General features: G+C 39.0%; 1 protein-coding gene across 1 annotated transcript in view; it reads right to left on the reverse strand.

Moving 5' to 3' along the window:
- The window catches only part of TBCD (tubulin folding cofactor D), a 130,019-nt gene that overhangs the window by 99,274 nt on the left and 10,837 nt on the right, over nucleotides 1–19,908 (reverse strand). The window contains exons 8-13 of the mRNA XM_085298315.1: nucleotides 17,781–17,913; nucleotides 7,576–7,621; nucleotides 4,925–5,057; nucleotides 3,671–3,813; nucleotides 2,748–2,808; nucleotides 772–846 (exon numbers count right to left, since the gene is read on the reverse strand). Coding sequence (XP_085154441.1) covers nucleotides 772–846; nucleotides 2,748–2,808; nucleotides 3,671–3,813; nucleotides 4,925–5,057; nucleotides 7,576–7,621; nucleotides 17,781–17,913 — 591 coding nt within the window. The remainder of the gene's footprint in view (nucleotides 1–771; nucleotides 847–2,747; nucleotides 2,809–3,670; nucleotides 3,814–4,924; nucleotides 5,058–7,575; nucleotides 7,622–17,780; nucleotides 17,914–19,908) is intronic.

Genomic DNA, 19,908 nt, shown 5'->3' on the forward strand with positions numbered 1-19,908 from the left:
TCAGACCAAAGATTCAGCTAGCCCAAAAACCTCTCTCTGACATAGGCCAACAGCAGGTGCCTATGGTATAATTCAAGAACAAGGCAAGCATACAGCACTGCTCTCCAAAACACTTCCAATCTCCAGCAATTTGTGGACAAATTCACAGAACAGAAATCATTTTTGAGCATGCATATACTCTTAGCATCCGCAACATCCTGTGGGAAGGACTTTTTATAGTTTAACCATGCGCTGTGTGAATAACCTACCACCTTACTTAAGTTTGTTTCTTATAAAATCCAGATGGCAACAATCTCCATGCCATTCATGATTTCATAAACTTCTGTTACTCCTCCCATTCATCACTCTTCCTAGCTGTTTCAGTCTCCCCTCACGTAAGGACTGTTTCTTATGTCTGATGATCCTCAGCACCTTTTTGAATATCATTTCCAGTTCTACTATGCTTTCAAAAATGAAGGTGTCAGAACTGCATACAAAATTCAAGCCATAAGCACAGTAAGAATTTTAAAGCAGCAAGTTGATGAGTACATTTTTTTTTGCAAGATTCATGTTTGGTCCTTCTGCATTATTTTAGAATGGGGCAAAATGAAGGATTAGGAATAGTTTCTTCAATGAACACCCTTAGCATATCCACATCTTCGAAGATTCTGAAATCTGCCAGGAGGCCAAAAAAATTTACCAAATTTCAGACCTGTCTTCCTAACTGTGGTCTTCTTATTCCAAAAGCAAACATGTTACAGATGCATGTAAAATTTGAAGTAAGATTTTTACCTAAAACAGTCCAACAGAGACCCGACCACTTCATCTGCTAATTCTTTTGGAAGTCTTCCAGTTACTCTACCAATTCTACAAAAGTTAAAAAAAAATAAATAAAAACGCATAGTGATTAGTATTGTATTTCATGAATAAGTCAAATAAAAAATTTAGTTACTGGAAATTTACAATAAGAGGGCTGAATTCGAGATAACAATGCACTATCTTAACACCATTACCCTAAAACACCAATCCCAAACTGGAGCAAAAGCTACACAACAGCAAACTTAACATAGAAATAAAATTTTTAAAGGAGAAGAGACAAAATATTTCAAAGAAATGCTACCTGACACCTTTCAGTTCAAGTCTTATCCAGAATGTTTATTCCCAAATGTAACTGAAATTTTCCTAAAGACTACCCTAAAGCCAGTGTCACTCCAGTCTTCAAAAAGGGCAAGRAGGAGGACCCAGGCAACTATAGGCCAGTCAGCCTCACCTCCATCCCTGCAAAGGTGATGGAACAGCTCATTCTGGATGTCATCTCCAAGCACATGGAGGAAAAGAAGGTGACCAGGAGCAGCCAGCATGGATTCACCAAGGGGAAATCCTGCTTAACCAATCTGATAGCCTTCTACGATGGAATGACTGGCTGGGTAGATGAGGGCAGAGCAGTGGACGTTGTGTACCTTGACTTCAGCAAGGCTTTGGACACTGTCTCCCACAACATCCTCCTAGATAAGCTCAGGAAGTGTGGGTTAGACAAGTGGACAGTGAGGTGGATTGAGAACTGGCTGAAAGGCAGAAACCGCTCAGAGCGTTGTCATAAGTGGTTTGGAGTCCAGTTGGAGGCCTGTGGCTAGTGGTATCCCCCAGGGCTCAGTACCGCAATCCCATCCTGTTCAACTTTTTCATCAATGACCTGGACTAAGGGACAGAGGACCTCCTCAGCAAGTTTGCTGATGATACCAAGCTGGGAGGAGCGGCTGATGCACCTGAGGGCTGTGCTGCCATTCAGAGAGACCGGGACAGGCTGGAGAGCTGGGCAGAGAAGAACCTCCTGAAGTTCAACAAGGGCAAGTGCAGAGTCCTGCACCTAGGCAGAAATAACTCCATGCACCAGTACAGGCTGGGGGCTGACCTGCTGGAGAGCAGCTCTGCAGAGAAGGACCTGGGAGTGCTGGTGGATGACAAATTGACCATGAGCCAGCAATGGGCCCTTGTGGCCTCGAGGGCCAATGGCATCCTGGGGTGCATTAGGAAGAGTGTTGCCAGCAGGTTGAGGGAGATGATCCTACCCCTCTCCTCAGCCCTGGGGAGGCCTCATCTCAAGTATTGCGTCCAGCTCTGGGCTTTCCAGGACAAGAGAGACATGGAGCTACTGCAGAGAGCGCAGCGTAGGGCTACGAAGATGATCAGAGGGCTGGAGCATCTGCCCTCTGAGGAACGCCTGCGAGAGCTGGGCCTGTTTAGCCTGGAGAAGAGAAGACCGAGGGGGGATCTCATCAGTGTGGATAAGTACCTGAAGGGAGGGTGTCAGGGGAACAAACTCTTTTCAGCTGTCCCATGTGACAGGACAAGAAGCAATGGGCAAAAACTGAACCACAGGAAGTTCCGCCTGAACATAAGGGGGAGTTTCTTCACTGTGATAGCAACAGGGCACTGGAGCAGGTTGCCCAGAGAGGTTGTGGAGTCTCTTTCTCTGCAGATATTCAAGGCCCACCTGGATGCAACCCTGTCTAACATGCTCTAGGTGATTCTGCTTGAGCAGGGGAGTTGGACTAGATCTCCAGAGGTCCCTTCCAACCTTACTGATTCTATGATTCATATACACCCAGGCAATCTCGGCTCAATACCATCAGCTGTGCTGAAGCCATTTGAAATAACTGCAAATATTGAGAAGACACATAGTTCATCAATCAGGGCATACATCAGACTGTTATTCTAACTTATTTGTTTTAGTTTATTAGTTTTAGAGTAACCACAAAAGAACCTACCCTTTCGCTGCAGACCATCTGACAATAGTGTCTTTGTCTTTCAGTCCAACCAACAATTGCTCTGTAGATAATGTAATTTAAACAAAACAGATTACTCTCATTTCTATAACAGAAAGACTTCTTAAAATGTCCGAAGTTCACTTCCCTCTTAATATAAGTGCCTCCTAGTTTAAACAACATGSATATTCAGATTTCTTATATTTGTAACACAAGTATGTTTTGAAATCAAAGAAACAATAGAGACATTAAAATTGTTTTCTAAAGGAGGCACTGATTTGATATTTTAAATACCATGGGAGATTCAACATGGAGCATGGTGATTTTTTCTGTTGTTCAATAGATTACTCCGTTATAAAAGTTTTCTGATATAATTTATATCTATTTATTTACAGCATATCCACCAGTAAGCCAGCAGAGGATCTGCTGTACAACTGCATACTAGTAGAAAATGCTATTCCTTTGATACAACTTAAATTTTCAACTTTTTTTTTCAACTTTTCCAATGCTTTTTCAAATCATTTTCAACTAATGCTTTAGCTTTCTAGTAATACAATTTATTTCATTGTTCATTACTTTCAATTCATCTTTCCATATGCCAAAGGCTCAAGAGATTTATTTCCTGTTACTGGACAAAATTGGTCACATGTATTTCAATAACTCCAATCCTCCCCCCCCCACCTCCCCCCCAAACCAAAGAAACCGCTATGGAGCATTACATTTTTTCTTGACATGCTGAAATGCAAAACATTTCACAGAATACAGTAACTAATTTTAACCAGTTGCATACATTCCAATTCTAGAGTCTTTTAAATTCTTCACACTAGTGCAGATCATTATGATTTTCTGAACACTAAGCAGGTTATTTTCCAATGTATATTTAGTTAGTACACACTACAGTAATTTCTGTCTAATTTTAAACACACCTACAACATTTTCAATCTCTGTTGGAATATCATATTCCTCTTCATCATCAGCTTCAACAGCAGCAACAGTTGTCTTTTGATTCTGCACAACTGAACCCTGAGCTTGCAAATTGGCAGCCAGAGACCGACAGCCACGCTGGTATCTGCACAAGAAACAGGCACAGTTAATTTATTGTTCTGATTTAAGTTTCATCTGAAATAGGTGTACGCTGCCATAAAGCCTTCTTGACAACCTACTGCAGCCACAACATACACCTTTCCAGTTACTCAGTAATTGTTGCATAGAAAGGGGAAGGCATTCCATTCTCCTTCCTCCTGACCGAGTTGTCTCTTTGCCAGGAGACTGAGGTGGTTGCTGTGCAAAACTGTTTAATACTTTTCATCATCTCTCTCTGCTTCCTGTTTCAATATAACCCCCTTTCCACTGCTGACAGTAAAAGGCAAAATTCTCACCTCCCAAAAGCCCTCCAAGAATGAAAAAAATATATATACTAAAAATTGTTTTAAAAATGTTAAAGCTAGTTCAGTATTTCTACACAAGTGTACTCAGATATTTAGCTTGTGCTGTAGATATATTCTTACAAAAGACATACTTTACATGCTAAACTGACTTTTGCCATTGGGCAAGGTACATTCTCCACCTAAAAAGAATTTGCTATGCCTAAGGACATTCTCAAAAGTTGGAAAAAGAAATACAATAAAAAATAGTCACCAATGGAGCCTGCAATTTTAAAATATCAGTGCGAGAAATCTGAAGAAGAGTTTTCCCTGTGGCAATAAGTAAAACCAAACACCAGAACCTGACTAATATGCAAAACTAAAGTGGGATTGCAAACCACGTTTCCCCTGTGAACCTTCTATCGAATCAGAGTAGAACAATGTAATGGGAAAGTATGTTCACTCTTACAGAATTTAACTGAATCAATTTCAGTAACAAAGGTCACCATCTTCCCATCTTAACCAAGTTATATGTTATATAGGGACAGGCTTCTGCTTGTATAATGTGCAACATAAAATGTCAAGAGACTTGGCTTGTCACATCATTGGTTTACCATACCAAAATTTAAAAGAAAATACAGGAAACTAAATACAACAGAACTCTCCTTTTTCCCCAAGAATTCAAATGAAGGAGGGGCCAGAGGGGTGGTAGTCAAAGGGATAGAGCTAAAGTTTTTAAACTTTTTTTTTAATGCTTTGGATTATTTTTTTTCTTTTTTTTTTCTGTTTTTAATTCTGTTTCAGCCTTAAACTAACCTCCATTTTGCTACTTTCGGTTTCACAAATGTCAGTCCAAGTCGTTGAACAAGTTTCATCCCTAGCTTGCGAAGAACCATCTGATTACTTTCTGACAGCTTGCAGTTATCCAGACACTCAAGTACAGTAGCAGCTGTAAAAGAAAATAAACAACTTATCTTTGGTAATCTAACAGCTTGGAGAGTCAGCAAACCTAATTCAGTTACTCTGCAGCCACTCTCTGTATACTGCACAGATGTCCACTTTCCTCATTTATAATTTTCAGGCAGCTCCAACACAACTCCTCTGCCCACAAATTTTTATGAGGATGAATGTCCATTAACATTTAGAGTGAGAAATACTGTGTATGTGTAAACAATCAGCAAGAAAACCTTTCACTTGAAAACACCAAAGGCAACAAAATTATTTTTCAGCACAGTAGAAAATATGGACTAATGGAGAGGCTTGGATTAAAGAGTATAAAATTGCAGAATTCAATGTTTTCACAAGGAACACATTCCTGCTATAAATAAAATAGCCTGTTTATATTTGCAGCCTGAAGCAATTACTGACTATTTCAAAGAATGAGCCTAAGGTTGATCAGCAGTGAATATGGATGAGCAGTTCAGGCTCTGAAAGAACTATCATTATTACTATAAGCAATGCAATTATGAGATTATAATAGCAAAAAAAGTTTTGTAACCTCTCATTTTAGTCTCATATCAGAACTTTCAAATATATCATGAAATGAAAGATTTAACAGTCATTTTGAAGTCTAAGAAATAACAGGGCATGTGACTTTAAAATCTTCCCAACTTAAAAAGAATAAAAAGAAAAAACCTTACGATTAGACCTGACATATTGAGAGATTTAAAAAACAAACACAAATAGCCAAAAAAAAATAGCCAGCAATGATTATTTCAATATCTTCCAGTACTTGGATTTTTTTTTTTTTTTTGTAATGGTTAATGCTAGAGACTAATGCTTTAAAAGGATGGGATTGCAGAAACAATAATATTTAGAGATAGAAAAATTTTAAGAATATTTAAATATAAACCTCTTCCAAATCCTGCCAGCTCCTGAATCRCTAGAATACATATAGTCCCATGCAAATGGTTTCAGGATTAGTGCTTATTTTTTCCTCTAGTTCTATAATGCAAAAGATGGCTTTACAAACAGGATCTTCTTTTGACGTTCTTCTATTTTTTTCCCCATTTGATCCTCAGAACTATTATAAACTTGTAATAATTAACCATCTTTGGTATTTTTTGTCTCCCCCATTTTCTCTTTCTCATCAGTTTCCATTTTAACATTTGCCTCTAAGTGGCGAGGATTCTGTCCTTTCTGTAATAAACTCATTCACAATATGCCTGTGACTCTCTCACGTTACCAGATTTGTAACTGCTTAGTAGTCTTTGTAGATGCCACAGACCAAGACATCTAATTTTACCAGCAGGGTTAATGTCATTAGCCAAAATTTCTGCCTTTTGTATCAATTAAGACAATATCTTGTTGTACAGATGCGACCTTTTAAATTATAGTTTTGTATTTCACTACGTTTTATCTAGTCTGTTTATAATTCTAGGTATTTGCCATATTGTTACTGCTCTTTAAATTTCCACCCCGCTCCCTGCTATGCCTATGCAATGACATTTCTCAATATCTTCTATTTGTTTGAGATCAGCCTGTATAGTACATCTGTCATTCTTTTCTGTTTGTCTTCACTGTCTTATCTCCACCTTCACCTGTACCTCAGGCATTTTGTAAGACAGCACTGGCATGTCACACTGAGGAACTGGAAGAATTACACCCTTCCCAACTCTAGAGCTACAGACTTTCTTCTCTTAAATCAAAGCAATTCCCTAACTATCTCCTTCAGGCGTTTTTTTCTAAGTCAATTCATAATCATTCCAAAGTGAGTTTATACCATTGCTTGATTCCTATAAATAACATAAATCACACTTCTGGTGCTTTGGTAAAAACTGACACAGTCTTTCGTATCGTTCTGTACAGACCATCACTCTTCCTTACCTCTCTTTATGGCTATCAAAGGCTATAAAAAATAAACTGGTATTTTGTTCTCCCAATCATATTCTAAGATTCATCACAAGATGAGCATAATTCCACTGCCCTTTCCAGAAACCCGTATGTCCTCTTTTCAGGTGCCAGTCTATCCCTAATTGTATGCATCATAATCTCTTTCCACTGTAAGTTTTTTCTTATTCCAAGAGTACCATTCAAGTATCATTCCAGCTGGGTCCTGTACATAGCAGGTTCTTTAAACTTGGGATTTCCTAACTCCTCAACTCAAGGGATTTCCTAACTCAAGTAAAAACTTGAAGGTTTTTTGCAAACTCTTTGGGAACAGCAGTAGTAAGTATAACACCAGAATATGTTTATTGAGTTTCTTTAAAATATTTGTCACATCTTATACTTTTTATGTTGTGTGTTCAGCCCTTGTATTACGGTAGTGATCAACTTGTCAAATCTTTAATAGTCTGATGAGATGTTCCAATACAATATTCCTCAGTTGCGCCCTCTGCTCCCTTAACTTTGTCATTTCTTCTTCTTTTTTTTTTTTCTTATTTTCCATGTTTTATAACTTTCCTATCGATTTCACCGTTTATGTCACCTTTGCTTTAAAAACAAAAATCAGGATTTCAGAGACTTACCATATGGTAAACAATCTTCTCTTTTGCCATGTTTAAATAACTGTGCCTACAAACAAAACAAGGAAAAGGAATGTGATGCTATATAAATTCTAAAGCACAACATACACCAAGCATATGGTTCTAAAATACTTTCTTATGTTCCTGCAATAATATGTAGCATTCATAAACTTATATTGCATAAAAGGAAGACAGTGTCAGGGTGTAGTCCTGCTTCCTTGTAAGTTGATAGAAGCCAAGGCTACTCAGCCCAGCTCTTCCCTCCCTTCTATACAATCATGCAGTCAGTCAACTCAGGGAGCTGAGTTAACCAAAAATCAAACACTCAAGAGAAAAAGCAAAATAAATAAATAAATAAAAAATAAAAAAAAAATGAAAATAAATCCACTAGTTTTCAGCCAGCTCAGCTCCCTGAAACATCCAGCTCAGTGCCTGATCACACAAGCTAAATGCAGGTGCAACCATAGCAGCCATTATCTCAAGCAATTTGTGTTGCTTTGAACTTCTAAAAAGTGAAGGAGAATTTGTGGAATATGAATAAAGGCAGATGAATTAGGAGAACTCTATATCCTTGTGACCTTCTGGACAAGCTTGACATCCACAAATCCATGGGCGCAGATGGGATGCACCCAGGGTACTGAGGGAGCTGGCAGATGTTGTTGCCAGACTGCTCTCCATCATCTTTGAAAAGTCATGGAACACTGGAGAGGTGCCTGAGGACTGGAAGAAAGCCAGTGTCACTCCAGTCTTCAAAAAGGGCAAGGAGGAGGACCCAGGCAACTATAGGCCAGTCAGCCTCACCTCCATCCCTGCAAAGGTGATGGAACAGCTCATTCTGGATGTCATCTCCAAGCACATGGAGGAAAAGAAGGTGACCAGGAGCAGCCAGCATGGATTCACCAAGGGGAAATCCTGCTTAACCAATCTGATAGCCTTCTACGATGGAATGACTGGCTGGGTAGATGAGGGCAGAGCAGTGGACGTTGTGTACCTTGACTTCAGCAAGGCTTTGGACACTGTCTCCCACAACATCCTCCTAGATAAGCTCAGGAAGTGTGGGTTAGACAAGTGGACAGTGAGGTGGATTGAGAACTGGCTGAAAGGCAGAAACCGCTCAGAGCGTTGTCATAAGTGGTTTGGAGTCCAGTTGGAGGCCTGTGGCTAGTGGTATCCCCCAGGGCTCAGTACCGCAATCCCATCCTGTTCAACTTTTTCATCAATGACCTGGACTAAGGGACAGAGGACCTCCTCAGCAAGTTTGCTGATGATACCAAGCTGGGAGGAGCGGCTGATGCACCTGAGGGCTGTGCTGCCATTCAGAGAGACCGGGACAGGCTGGAGAGCTGGGCAGAGAAGAACCTCCTGAAGTTCAACAAGGGCAAGTGCAGAGTCCTGCACCTAGGCAGAAATAACTCCATGCACCAGTACAGGCTGGGGGCTGACCTGCTGGAGAGCAGCTCTGCAGAGAAGGACCTGGGAGTGCTGGTGGATGACAAATTGACCATGAGCCAGCAATGGGCCCTTGTGGCCTCGAGGGCCAATGGCATCCTGGGGTGCATTAGGAAGAGTGTTGCCAGCAGGTTGAGGGAGATGATCCTACCCCTCTCCTCAGCCCTGGGGAGGCCTCATCTCAAGTATTGCGTCCAGCTCTGGGCTTTCCAGGACAAGAGAGACATGGAGCTACTGCAGAGAGCGCAGCGTAGGGCTACGAAGATGATCAGAGGGCTGGAGCATCTGCCCTCTGAGGAACGCCTGCGAGAGCTGGGCCTGTTTAGCCTGGAGAAGAGAAGACCGAGGGGGGATCTCATCAGTGTGGATAAGTACCTGAAGGGAGGGTGTCAGGGGAACAAACTCTTTTCAGCTGTCCCATGTGACAGGACAAGAAGCAATGGGCAAAAACTGAACCACAGGAAGTTCCGCCTGAACATAAGGGGGAGTTTCTTCACTGTGAKAGYRACRGRGCACTGGARCAGGTTGCCCAGAGAGGTTGTGGAGTCTCTTTCTCTGCAGATATTCAAAGCCCGCTGGATGCAACCCTGTCTAACATGCTCTAGGTGATCCTGCTTGAGCAGGGAGGTTGCACTAGATGATCTCCAGAGGTCCCTTCCAACCTTACTGATTCTATGATGCTGAATGGCTCTAGAAACTGAGTCAGCCTTCCTCATAGTTTAGACAGATGCACGCAGAACACATGAACACTCACTGCTGAGAAGCAAGACACTTGGACACACATGAACGAACAAACTTGCAACACAGGCTACACAGCCTATAAGTATTTTACCCTCTTTTTCTAACAGCTTTTGAAAATTCTATGTTAAGCTGGATAAAACTAGCCTACTTGGGTACTAAGAGTAGCAAAACAGTGCTAAATATGGCTACATGCACCTGCAGTGACAGCAATGACTGAAGCCTAGACACATTTCAAGTTACATTATTCAGTGCAAGCTACAGAGTCCTCCAGGACTGCAAGCCCACTTCAACTACACCTTCATCAGGCATATTTTAATTCCTGTGCCAAGGGATTGAAAGAAGAGTTCAGGCATTTAATCCTGCACAGGGCTTCCATAATAATTTTTACAATTACAGTTAAAAATCCCTGTAAGATGAAGCCTCAGTACTACAGTAAGATGAATGGACTATTAATATCAGACAAAAACACATTATATAGTTAAAGTTGCCTCACTTCTCTTAGCATGCATCAAAATTACTGTGTTCAGTTACTTATTTTTCCTTTAACTTTGTCATTCATGAGAAGAAAATCTTCCTCAGTAAGCTTGCCTAGGATTTAAACAAGAACTACACCTTACCTTAAAAATATGTTCTTTCTCACRAGTACCAACTACACATACGCCTCCTATACTGCAGGTGTGGTTAAAAGCAACAAAGGCAATAAAAACACCTTTAGGCTATGTACCTATTTTATTTTATTTTGTTACTGAATTTCATTTTAGGAGGCTAAATTAGCACTTCTGCTAGCTGCACTACAAGCTGGATAGTGGAATTTGGTGATAGATATTGAATTATTTAAGATTTTTAACACTTTCTATCAGTAACTAAGGCAGACTTTGAAAAACTACATTTACAAAGCAGAAATGCTACAGAACTACTTCAGGTCTCTAAAAACAGTTAGTAGAAATAAGTACCAACACAAAAAGTATAAATACACCATAGCTTTTATCAAGATACTGTGTCAGTAAAGATACTAAATTCCCCCCCCCCTTCCTCAATACAATGGAAAACTCTGCTTGTACTAAAATAGCCCAACAAAGAAAAGCAAGGCTAAAAATCTGCACGTTAGGCATAACTGACAGATCTAGAGCGCCTCTGAAGTTTTTTAGCTTTGTGATGAAATGTGCCTAAGCTCATTTCTTTGTCACTTTGTAGCCACGTTCTGCTTTAAAGACCTCTCAGATGGCTTCTTCACAAGGTTAGGAAGCTTGCAGCGGGTGCCAAGAGATACCACAGCATTTCAGCAGCACCTTGTCTTCACAACTACTCCTCCTCTCTGTATAATGATGCAAGTAAGAGCAAACATTGTTCTCAAGGTGTGCGCAGTCCGCCTCAGAATTATCAGGATTATGTTCAAGCATAGTGAAACAAAACACAGTACAATTTCTCAAGTGTTCATAAGGCAGAAGCAGCTTTTTAATGCAGCTCTGGGAACATTCCTTAAGTAATGCATTTAGGGGCCTACTCACACATTTATCTTCTCAACAGACTGCCTGGGAGCTCCTGCAAAGAAGGAATACAATCCTGAAAACATCTAAGCATTCATTTAGTGTTTTGTAGTTCCCCAGTTCTGGCATCTTCCTACAGTTTCTCCATTTGCCTTTAGTTTTCCCGTCCTCAAGGCAAACTTTAGTTTTGACTCCTCTGGAAAAGCACAACTAGGAGGTGTCACCTCCTAAACCAGATGTGGGAAGACATTCCCTAACACACCTACAGGAAATGAAGAAAAGAAGTCTTTAAGTATTTTTAAAATATTTTTAGACATTTTAGAAAGGCTTTTCCAAAGAGAAATAGGAAAGCAAACTCCATCACCCACTGATTAATTTAAAAGAGTGAAGCTGGCAGATTCCCTTCCACATGTTTCTCTTATTTTCTGAATTAAAAAAAAAAAAAGTGAAATGTACTTTTTTTCCCCCCTACAAGAGTTTTACTACATAAACTGTCTTCATACCTGATTTTCAATAGAGACCAACCACTCAAACAAGAGATCAATTATTTCTAATGTATTTTCGGATGCTAAAATCATCACAGCAATGTAACACAATTAAGATTACATTGAAAAAGAATGAGTTGCTTATTTCCTTAGAAAACAAAGCAGGCTAGAAAAGATCACTGCAAACTGCAAGCCTGTTTCTACTGACACACTGCAGTTGTTGAGTAAGAAGAGACTAACTGATTCTGAAAACTCTGACAACTTTCAGAAGACAACTGTGAAGGCCTACATAAGACAATCTCTAGTAAAGATATTACATAACTTGAGAGGTCAAGATAGATAGAATGCTAAATTTAATTAAGAATATACTTTCTGTATCTGTCTATACGAGCTTTTCTCCATAGAGAAAATATAAAATATATGAATGTTTCAAATATCCAAAAGTTACAGCTATACAAATTACAGTAATTCACTCCTTTATTTGACAAGTTTAGTACATGATTTAGACGTACTCCCTTACTCCTGAACATGGATTAAGGGATTTTATTCTAACAATGCAAGTTTTTAAGGGAAGTGCAAATCAACTGAAGAACACTGTAGTAAATGTGTTATTAATTAATAGCTAAACATAAAAGATTGGCAGCTAATATTTAAATGTTTTTGTTCAATGAAATATCTTCAACCTACTGATTTTGGAATAAACACAGCTGAAAATAGAGAACATCTTAAAGGAAAAATGTTGTGTTTACAACCACTGAGGTACAAGGGAGGTCAAACATCATCTACCAGTTTATCAGTGTCTCGTAAGTGATATACTAGGTATTTCTTCATATCAGATGAAGGTTTAATAGCCACTATTAACAAAAAAAAAATACTTACAGAAGTAAGCGGGTAATAAGCAAACTGAAAACTACTCTTTAGAGTAGCAAGAAATCCAGCTTTTATGATCTTCTGCTTTTTTAGTGTAGAAATGTCAAGCCTTGTTGACTTTACTGTAAGTCCAAGCAGCATGCAAAAATGTTCACCATCCCTAATTACCAAGCTTTTGAGTTTACTAGATGTATTTTCCAAGGGAACTAAAACGAACATTTTAACTGATGTTGGCCTCCAAAAACAAGTCAGGTATTTTCTCCTGGCACTCATGCATGTCAGGTAAAGCTACTGTCTGAGAAAAAATCCTGCAATCCTGTAGCACACAGAGGTTATTCTAAAAATCAAGGTGCACATGTGCATCACTACAAATGAAAACAAAAATAAAAGGAAAAAAAGGATAAATCAGCATTAGATTATTTATGATTAAGTTTAAACTTCCTGCCTCGAAGGAAGAAAAACATCTGAGGTACATAATTTCAGAAAAATCTGATACAAACAAAATAATTAATTAAGCTTGGTTTGCCTCCTGTATAGACATTTTAGTGTCAGCAACTACTAAGATTGAAAGTAAGGAGTCTGTCTAGTGGAGTATCCAAGCAATCAAGTTATGCCATGGTCTTTCCACTCTAACGAGGACACACAGCACACAGCAACTTACCCAACCTGTTGAAAAGTATGTAACTCCCTCTCTTATAAATAATTATGCCTCCTACAAATTAGAGAAAATCAGCAGTGTGCAAGCAATGACGACTGTCAAGTCTAGTTTTGCTTTAGAAATAGCATGGTGCGAGGAAAACAAAACCTAGTTTCTTAGTAATCATAGAAGAAACGCACCACACCTTCCAATTGTCGACACAACCCACTTTAAGCCCGACCTTAATGAGCTGCATCAATCAGGAACATCTTTGGGACATGCTCCCCAAGCTATACGAATCACCATCACAGGCAGCCTGACTCTTTGGTAGCAAGTCTGTCTTCCTGCCGAGCAGGAGACACAAGTCTGAACCCCTACCCTCTGGCTGGAACCAGTCGAGTCAAGGAAAGGGGAGGATAAATCCAGCCTCTATGGGAAGAGAGGAGAACAGTATCTTTCATTACTCTGGAGCACCCCCTAGTAGTCACAAAGCCATCCAGGCCCAGCAAAAGCTGTCAACATTCCCGCCTGCAGGCTAGACATGGAAATGTAAGCAAGGTGAGCGAGGACGTGCAGGCGGAACAACAAACTCGCCTGAAAGCAGCAGAAGATGTTTAATGCGCTGTATGTGCAACTAATGGCAAAACAGAGTAGTTAAGGCTCCTTGTTCTTATTAAATATTCAACACAAATTGGACTCCTAAAGATTGTGCGTATTTGTCAAGCTATTGATAACATGACTGTGGACGTGAAAATTAAACCGACATACTTCAAGTACAGTGGCATAAGAAGTTAAATTTTCATTTGATCTTCAGTATTTACTGACTGAAATCCTGAGAAGTTTGCACTAGCTCAGGGAGAGCTAACAGAATAGCTCCTGTCCATCTTAACAGGAGGCCTGCTGAAACGCACCTGCTTGAAACGCTTCAAAGAAAAGAAATCAGCAGCCTGAGACAGTGCTATATCCCGGGAAAAGAAAGTACCAGGCTAATGATAACTGAAGCTCTGAACCTTGAAATAACCAGGGCAGGTTTTGGTGAGAAGGAAAAAACTTGCAAGGACGAGACAAAAGGTAAAGTCAGATAACTCATTCAGAAAGAGAGAAGATAGTGTTACCAGAAAAAAGGCACTGCCCCAGCCCTCTTTGGCAGTTAGAGAAAAAACCTGCTTTCTTCTCCTTACATCTGCACTGCTTTTTGTACAACCTTTATCACCAAACCATTAAGCGATAGCATCTTTTTTAAAAAATAACACCAATGGACAGTCCTAGCATCACTAATTCTTCGGGAATGCCAAAAAGACAGAGACTTGGGAAGCACTCGATTTGGAAACAGTCTGTTTCTGCGCCCCTGGGTCTGAAGGAACAGCGTTGGAGAGTTCTTTCTTCCCTGGAGCAAAATTCACATAAGTACACAGCTATTGCTAAATAATCTCTGCATTAGAGACAGCTCAGGGAAATGCCCTGTTCTTAAGGCTCTCGAGTTTCATCAGATCACTGTGCAGGGCGTTTTATTTTTTTAATTATTACTCACACTTGTATACTGAATCACTTATAAAACAAATAAGGTTTAATAAGTTTCAATGCCCCAGGCTACCTCAACATGATGACATCTCTGTCACGCAAGAACTGGGAGTGCTGCACCCTGCAGCAATAACTAAAAAGCTGCTTGATATAATGGCAGGTTTAAAAGCAAACCTCCAGACCAAGAGAATTTAAAATGCAGATTCTTGGAACAGGCTAGATGTTTCCTTCCCGTAAACAAATCTTATAAAAGAAAAAAAGTTAGCAATTTCTTAGTAATCAAGCATTTGCAGCCTTCTAATTACAAACTATCCAAGTGCATAAGTAAATTTAAGTTAATGCTACAATTTCAGTTTCAAAAAAGGAAAAAGCAGTTTGAAAAAGTGAATTTGAAATGCTGCAAGTGAAGATTCCTGCTGGTGCACACCTGTTGTGCAATGATACAATACTGACGACAGGTGTAAAGAAAGAAAAAAAAAAGAAAGAAAAAAGCATCAGCGGAATTAAAATGTGTAATGCAGGCCGCATGTTTCAACAAGAATCACAAAACAGTACTACTTGCTCTACACATGCTGCGTTWGATTAAACAGTAGCATACCTAATCACTGAGACTTCAGGCCACGAAGAGGCAGATCAAAGCGTGGCAATGTAGAACTGCTCACTGCATACCTAACTTGCAGTTTCAGTTCATTGAAATGCAAGAGTTTTGTGCCATTTTACAACAGTTTTGCCATTCCAGTCTCACTGTGAGCAATTTCCTACCTGCAGACTTCAAATATTATATCATAATCCTACTGAAACCCACTCTAGCAGGGGTAGCCCCAAACTGATCCAATGAGGAGAGGGGAAGTCTTTTTTTTCCCCCTCCCCCCTACTCAAAACAGTATTACACCCCCAAAACCTGCCCTACTCTACCAACCAGGTACTAAAAAACAGTTGTGTGCCCCCCGCATTCAGAAGGAAATGCCCAGGTAGGACTACAGCTTTACTCTTAAAATGAAAAATTATTGGAGGGATTAGAGAGCTTGTTGACACCAGTTTTAGTCGTCCCTGATGAGGATGCATTCTAATTTACAGATTTAGCAATGATTTACTTAGTTTCTCCATGGACTGTTAGATTCCTATATGTTTAAGGGAAAAGGTTTCCTTATTGTAAATATTGCTTTTATTTTTGGTTAATACTTCTGGTTTAACAACATGCTACTGTTAAAAGCATTTTATGAAATTCTTATTAAAACTCTTGAAGTAAGTATTTCCTACTCCACTTAAGTATGGCTATGTACACACATACCTGCATACGTATTTTTCCAAAAGCCTCTATTTCCTAATAATATAATTTGTGCTTGCATTGTACTAAATAAAATTAAAAATTCAAGACTAATGCAAGAAAAGGCTTTAAAAATTCAGCCTGCTCATCCCTACCAACTGGAACAGGAGATACGAGCACTAGGACACAAGCGAAACTGGTTTGATAAATAACTTCTCCTATCTGACAAGGGGTGAAGGGGGAAGAAAAAAAATCATACTAATGCAAGAAGGCAAGCTTCTGCTTCCAGGTATATTGTATCACATTCTAGTTTCGATTCTACTTGTTAAGTACTCACCTGTTTCGCTTAGTATGCACTAATGAACAGGTGGATAGAGCCAAAGTCAAAGGAATTATGACAAAACACTAATGTATTATACATCCTACAGGTCTCATCATGCACCCAGAATGGCAAACAGTCTCCTTTCCAGATCTAACAATAAAATGATGAAACATCATTCTGTCTTTTGAAACATACTGCAATGCATACAAATAATGCTTCCTCTTGCTTGAACAGCAGGTTCTAAGTTATTCTAAATATAGATCATTTCTTCTATCTTCTGATTTGGAAGAGCTGCTGAACAAAAATACACTCAAACACACAAACTTATCCCAGAACTTTGCTTTGGTGTTTAGTAACATACTGCATAGAAATCCTCATAGCAATTATTTAAAAAGAGCTACAAATTCATACAAATTACAGAAACTCATACAAATGCCAGCAAATCCTTAAACCTGTAAGGCTGTACAAGAGCATGCTATCTGACAGCACTTGCACTACATTGAGTTTGGTCAACAACAAAAACAACAAGAAGAAACAACTCCCCTCCTCCCCCACTCACGTACACCCCCATTACTCTGCCCCAAAATATTCAGACAGTAAAATCAAAACCGAAGGCAGAACTGTTATTGAAGTACATCAAAATGTACACAGACCCTTTTAAGGGCAACAAACTACAAACACAGACTAAGCTTTTATAAAAATGTATTTTTGGAATGTAGGAGTGTGATCATATTACTATATGATCATGTAGTTCATGTATTAAAGATTTTTTCCTACGCATAGCGCATAGTATATTAATTTTAAAACACAAACTAAGGATTTAGCTCTTGAATCACGAACACTTTTGGTGAAGAGCATTAAACAAAGCACTTGTTCAGATTAGCAAGGAAAAACACAGAAAACAGTAAGTTTTTTCAGCCTACTCAAAGGCACTGTGCATCTAGTAAGTTTAGTATATCTGGGAACAAATGTTTTAGGTGGAAAAGAATGACATCGCTCACATTTTGACTATTTGTTCTGCTAAGTCAAGGATGGACCACTACAGTATCAAAAGCCCAGCCTTTACCATTTGTACAGTTCCAATTAAGTTTTCAAAGGTTTTGTACATAGCCAGAAAAAAATGAACTATGAAATGACTACTATGTATATAATTAGATATTGAAAGTTTATTTTGAGAGTTGTTTATCAATATATATACTGATAATTTCATTTGCTGATGACAAGCGTGCTTTAAGACAAAATACATATCTGGAGGTTACATCTTCATAAGCGTTTTAGAGGAAATTCAAGCTTTATATTACCTTATTATTTTTTCATAACAAGGAGCCTCTCAATGCATTTGCTATTAAAGGGCTACTATAGCAATATCCTATGGAAAAAATTACCATAAATACAATCACCTATCTTTTAAAGAAAAAATAGTATTTACCAGGGCCTGGAGCATGCCATTCACAACAACAGTCCCCTCCATGGTCTGAAAGGAGGATTTAGATAACATTGAAAGTGTCCAGTCCAGGAAAACTGGCATCCTTTTTTGCCTGACATCAGGGCGGGTAATAAATCTGTCACACACACAAAAAAAAACAGAACATTGCATTTACTAACTTTATAATTCTCAGTGAAAATATAATTTTTCCTGCTATCCAAACTGGTTGCACCTCCCAAAGGCAATTCTCTAGCAGACATTTTCCTGAACCACTGTGATTGGGAACATCTCAAACATTAGCTGTTTAGCCCTTCTGTTTGTGAGCAAGGCTCTGACCCAAAATCTGACTTACAAATATACCAACCTGTTGAGAAATCTTTAGGATTCTAGTTATTGTATTTGTAAAGCAACAAACTTTACAAAGTTCCTATATAAAATTACTTTCATTAGAATTAGTGAAAAGCTGAAATGAATACAATAATTCAACAGGAACAGCTATTCTGCAAATCTGAAAATTTGCTCAAATAAACAGCAGATCCATACTGCACATGTATCAGACAGATCTGTTTCCAAGGCTCTAAAGAGCAACCATCCAAGCATCTGTAAAGAGCAGATTTTTTTTTTCAGATTTTTTTCCACTTATAATTTATCACACATGATGGGTCAGGAGACACATTTTTATCCATTCTACAGAGGACCAAAAAGGTTCACGATGGTTATGCTACCTCCCTAAATGTATAAATTCAGTCATCACCAGTGTCAGCCAAGCTATAGTTAGGGCACTCACTTTAGGCATCTAATTCATTCTTTGCACCTAAAAATTACGTCCAGCAGAGGGATTCAGACTAAACTAAAAAATTAAACTAAAAAACTAAAAGCCCACAAAACACAATCTACAGCACTTAAAAGTAGGATATGCAGAGAGTCCGCATCTGATTAGCCTGTGCACCTACTGATTGAATAGTGAACTACACTAAGAGCTAAGTAATAGGGAATATTAAATACAGAGAAAGCAGGAAATATTGAATAAACGTGCGATCACTGATTCAAAGACGACGATTTCTTCTGCTCAGCAATAGAACAATGCGGGAGGAGGGACTGGTTAAGGGGTGTTTTCTAATTTTGCTTTGTTTTTTTTTTTTTTCCTTTAAGAGACAGCAAGTGCAAAGCCTTCTTTTGCACAATAGCCTAGTAGTAACAGAAGTAGCCTGCAAAGTAGGTGAGCTGGTTCCTAGATCCCTTCTCAAGCTGGAAGAGTTTAAATCTTCATCTCCCAGAGGAGGTGCCCTAGCCTTCAGACTAGGAGCAAGATAGAGACGAGCCTAACCTGCTCCTACTGCAGCCAGGTCACTAAGCAATCAGAAGAGAGAATTCATGGAATAAACTCCAGTTCCTTTGCCTTATGAAATGGGAATGACTTCGAAAAAGGAAAATCTTGAATCTTGATGTTTCTGAATTTTACCCCCAAATTCATGGACTCCTTAGAGCAGGAACTAGAACCTTGCCAGACTTTCCCTTTGTCTTCTCTTTCTCTTTCTCCCCAGAGTTTCCTGCTCAATGGGTTACAGTTAGAATTCTGCATCTTCTCTCTCTATGGGAACTAGGACTTTGGCATTCAAATCCATATCAACTCTACATCCTGCTTATCAGGGAATTTTTCTGGGATACAAGAGCAGCGGATTCAAGCGCACTCAGGCCAAAGGCCTAGGTCTAGCACCCAGCGAAGTGTTTTAAGCATTAGGCTACTTTGAAAATGGTGTTTTCATAACTAAATAACTAAATCTAAACTAAATCCCAGTTTTGCTCATATTACAATTTTAAACACCTTGATCCAGCTAGTACCAGAAGATATTCTTAATATTTCTTAATGTATTTGATCATCTTATTTATTATGAGTCTATATTATTAATAAAAAACTAATTCAGCAAATAAAGTGGAGAAGGGAATGCAAGATAACTGGTAACAACATGTCTGCACAGTATTCTACATGGGGATTCAAGGCACTTATGAAATCCTACTCAAATTCAGTTTTGAGCACTGCATTAACACAAAATTTTGCTGAATGCTGTAATCAATCACATTACTATATATGCATTTCCAGAAGTAACCTATTTTACAAATACCTTGGAGT

Source organism: Rhea americana, unplaced genomic scaffold, assembly GCF_003343005.1.
Source record: "Rhea americana isolate MKP2758 unplaced genomic scaffold, rheAme1 scaffold_138, whole genome shotgun sequence".
Classification (NCBI taxonomy): domain Eukaryota; kingdom Metazoa; phylum Chordata; class Aves; order Rheiformes; family Rheidae; genus Rhea; species Rhea americana.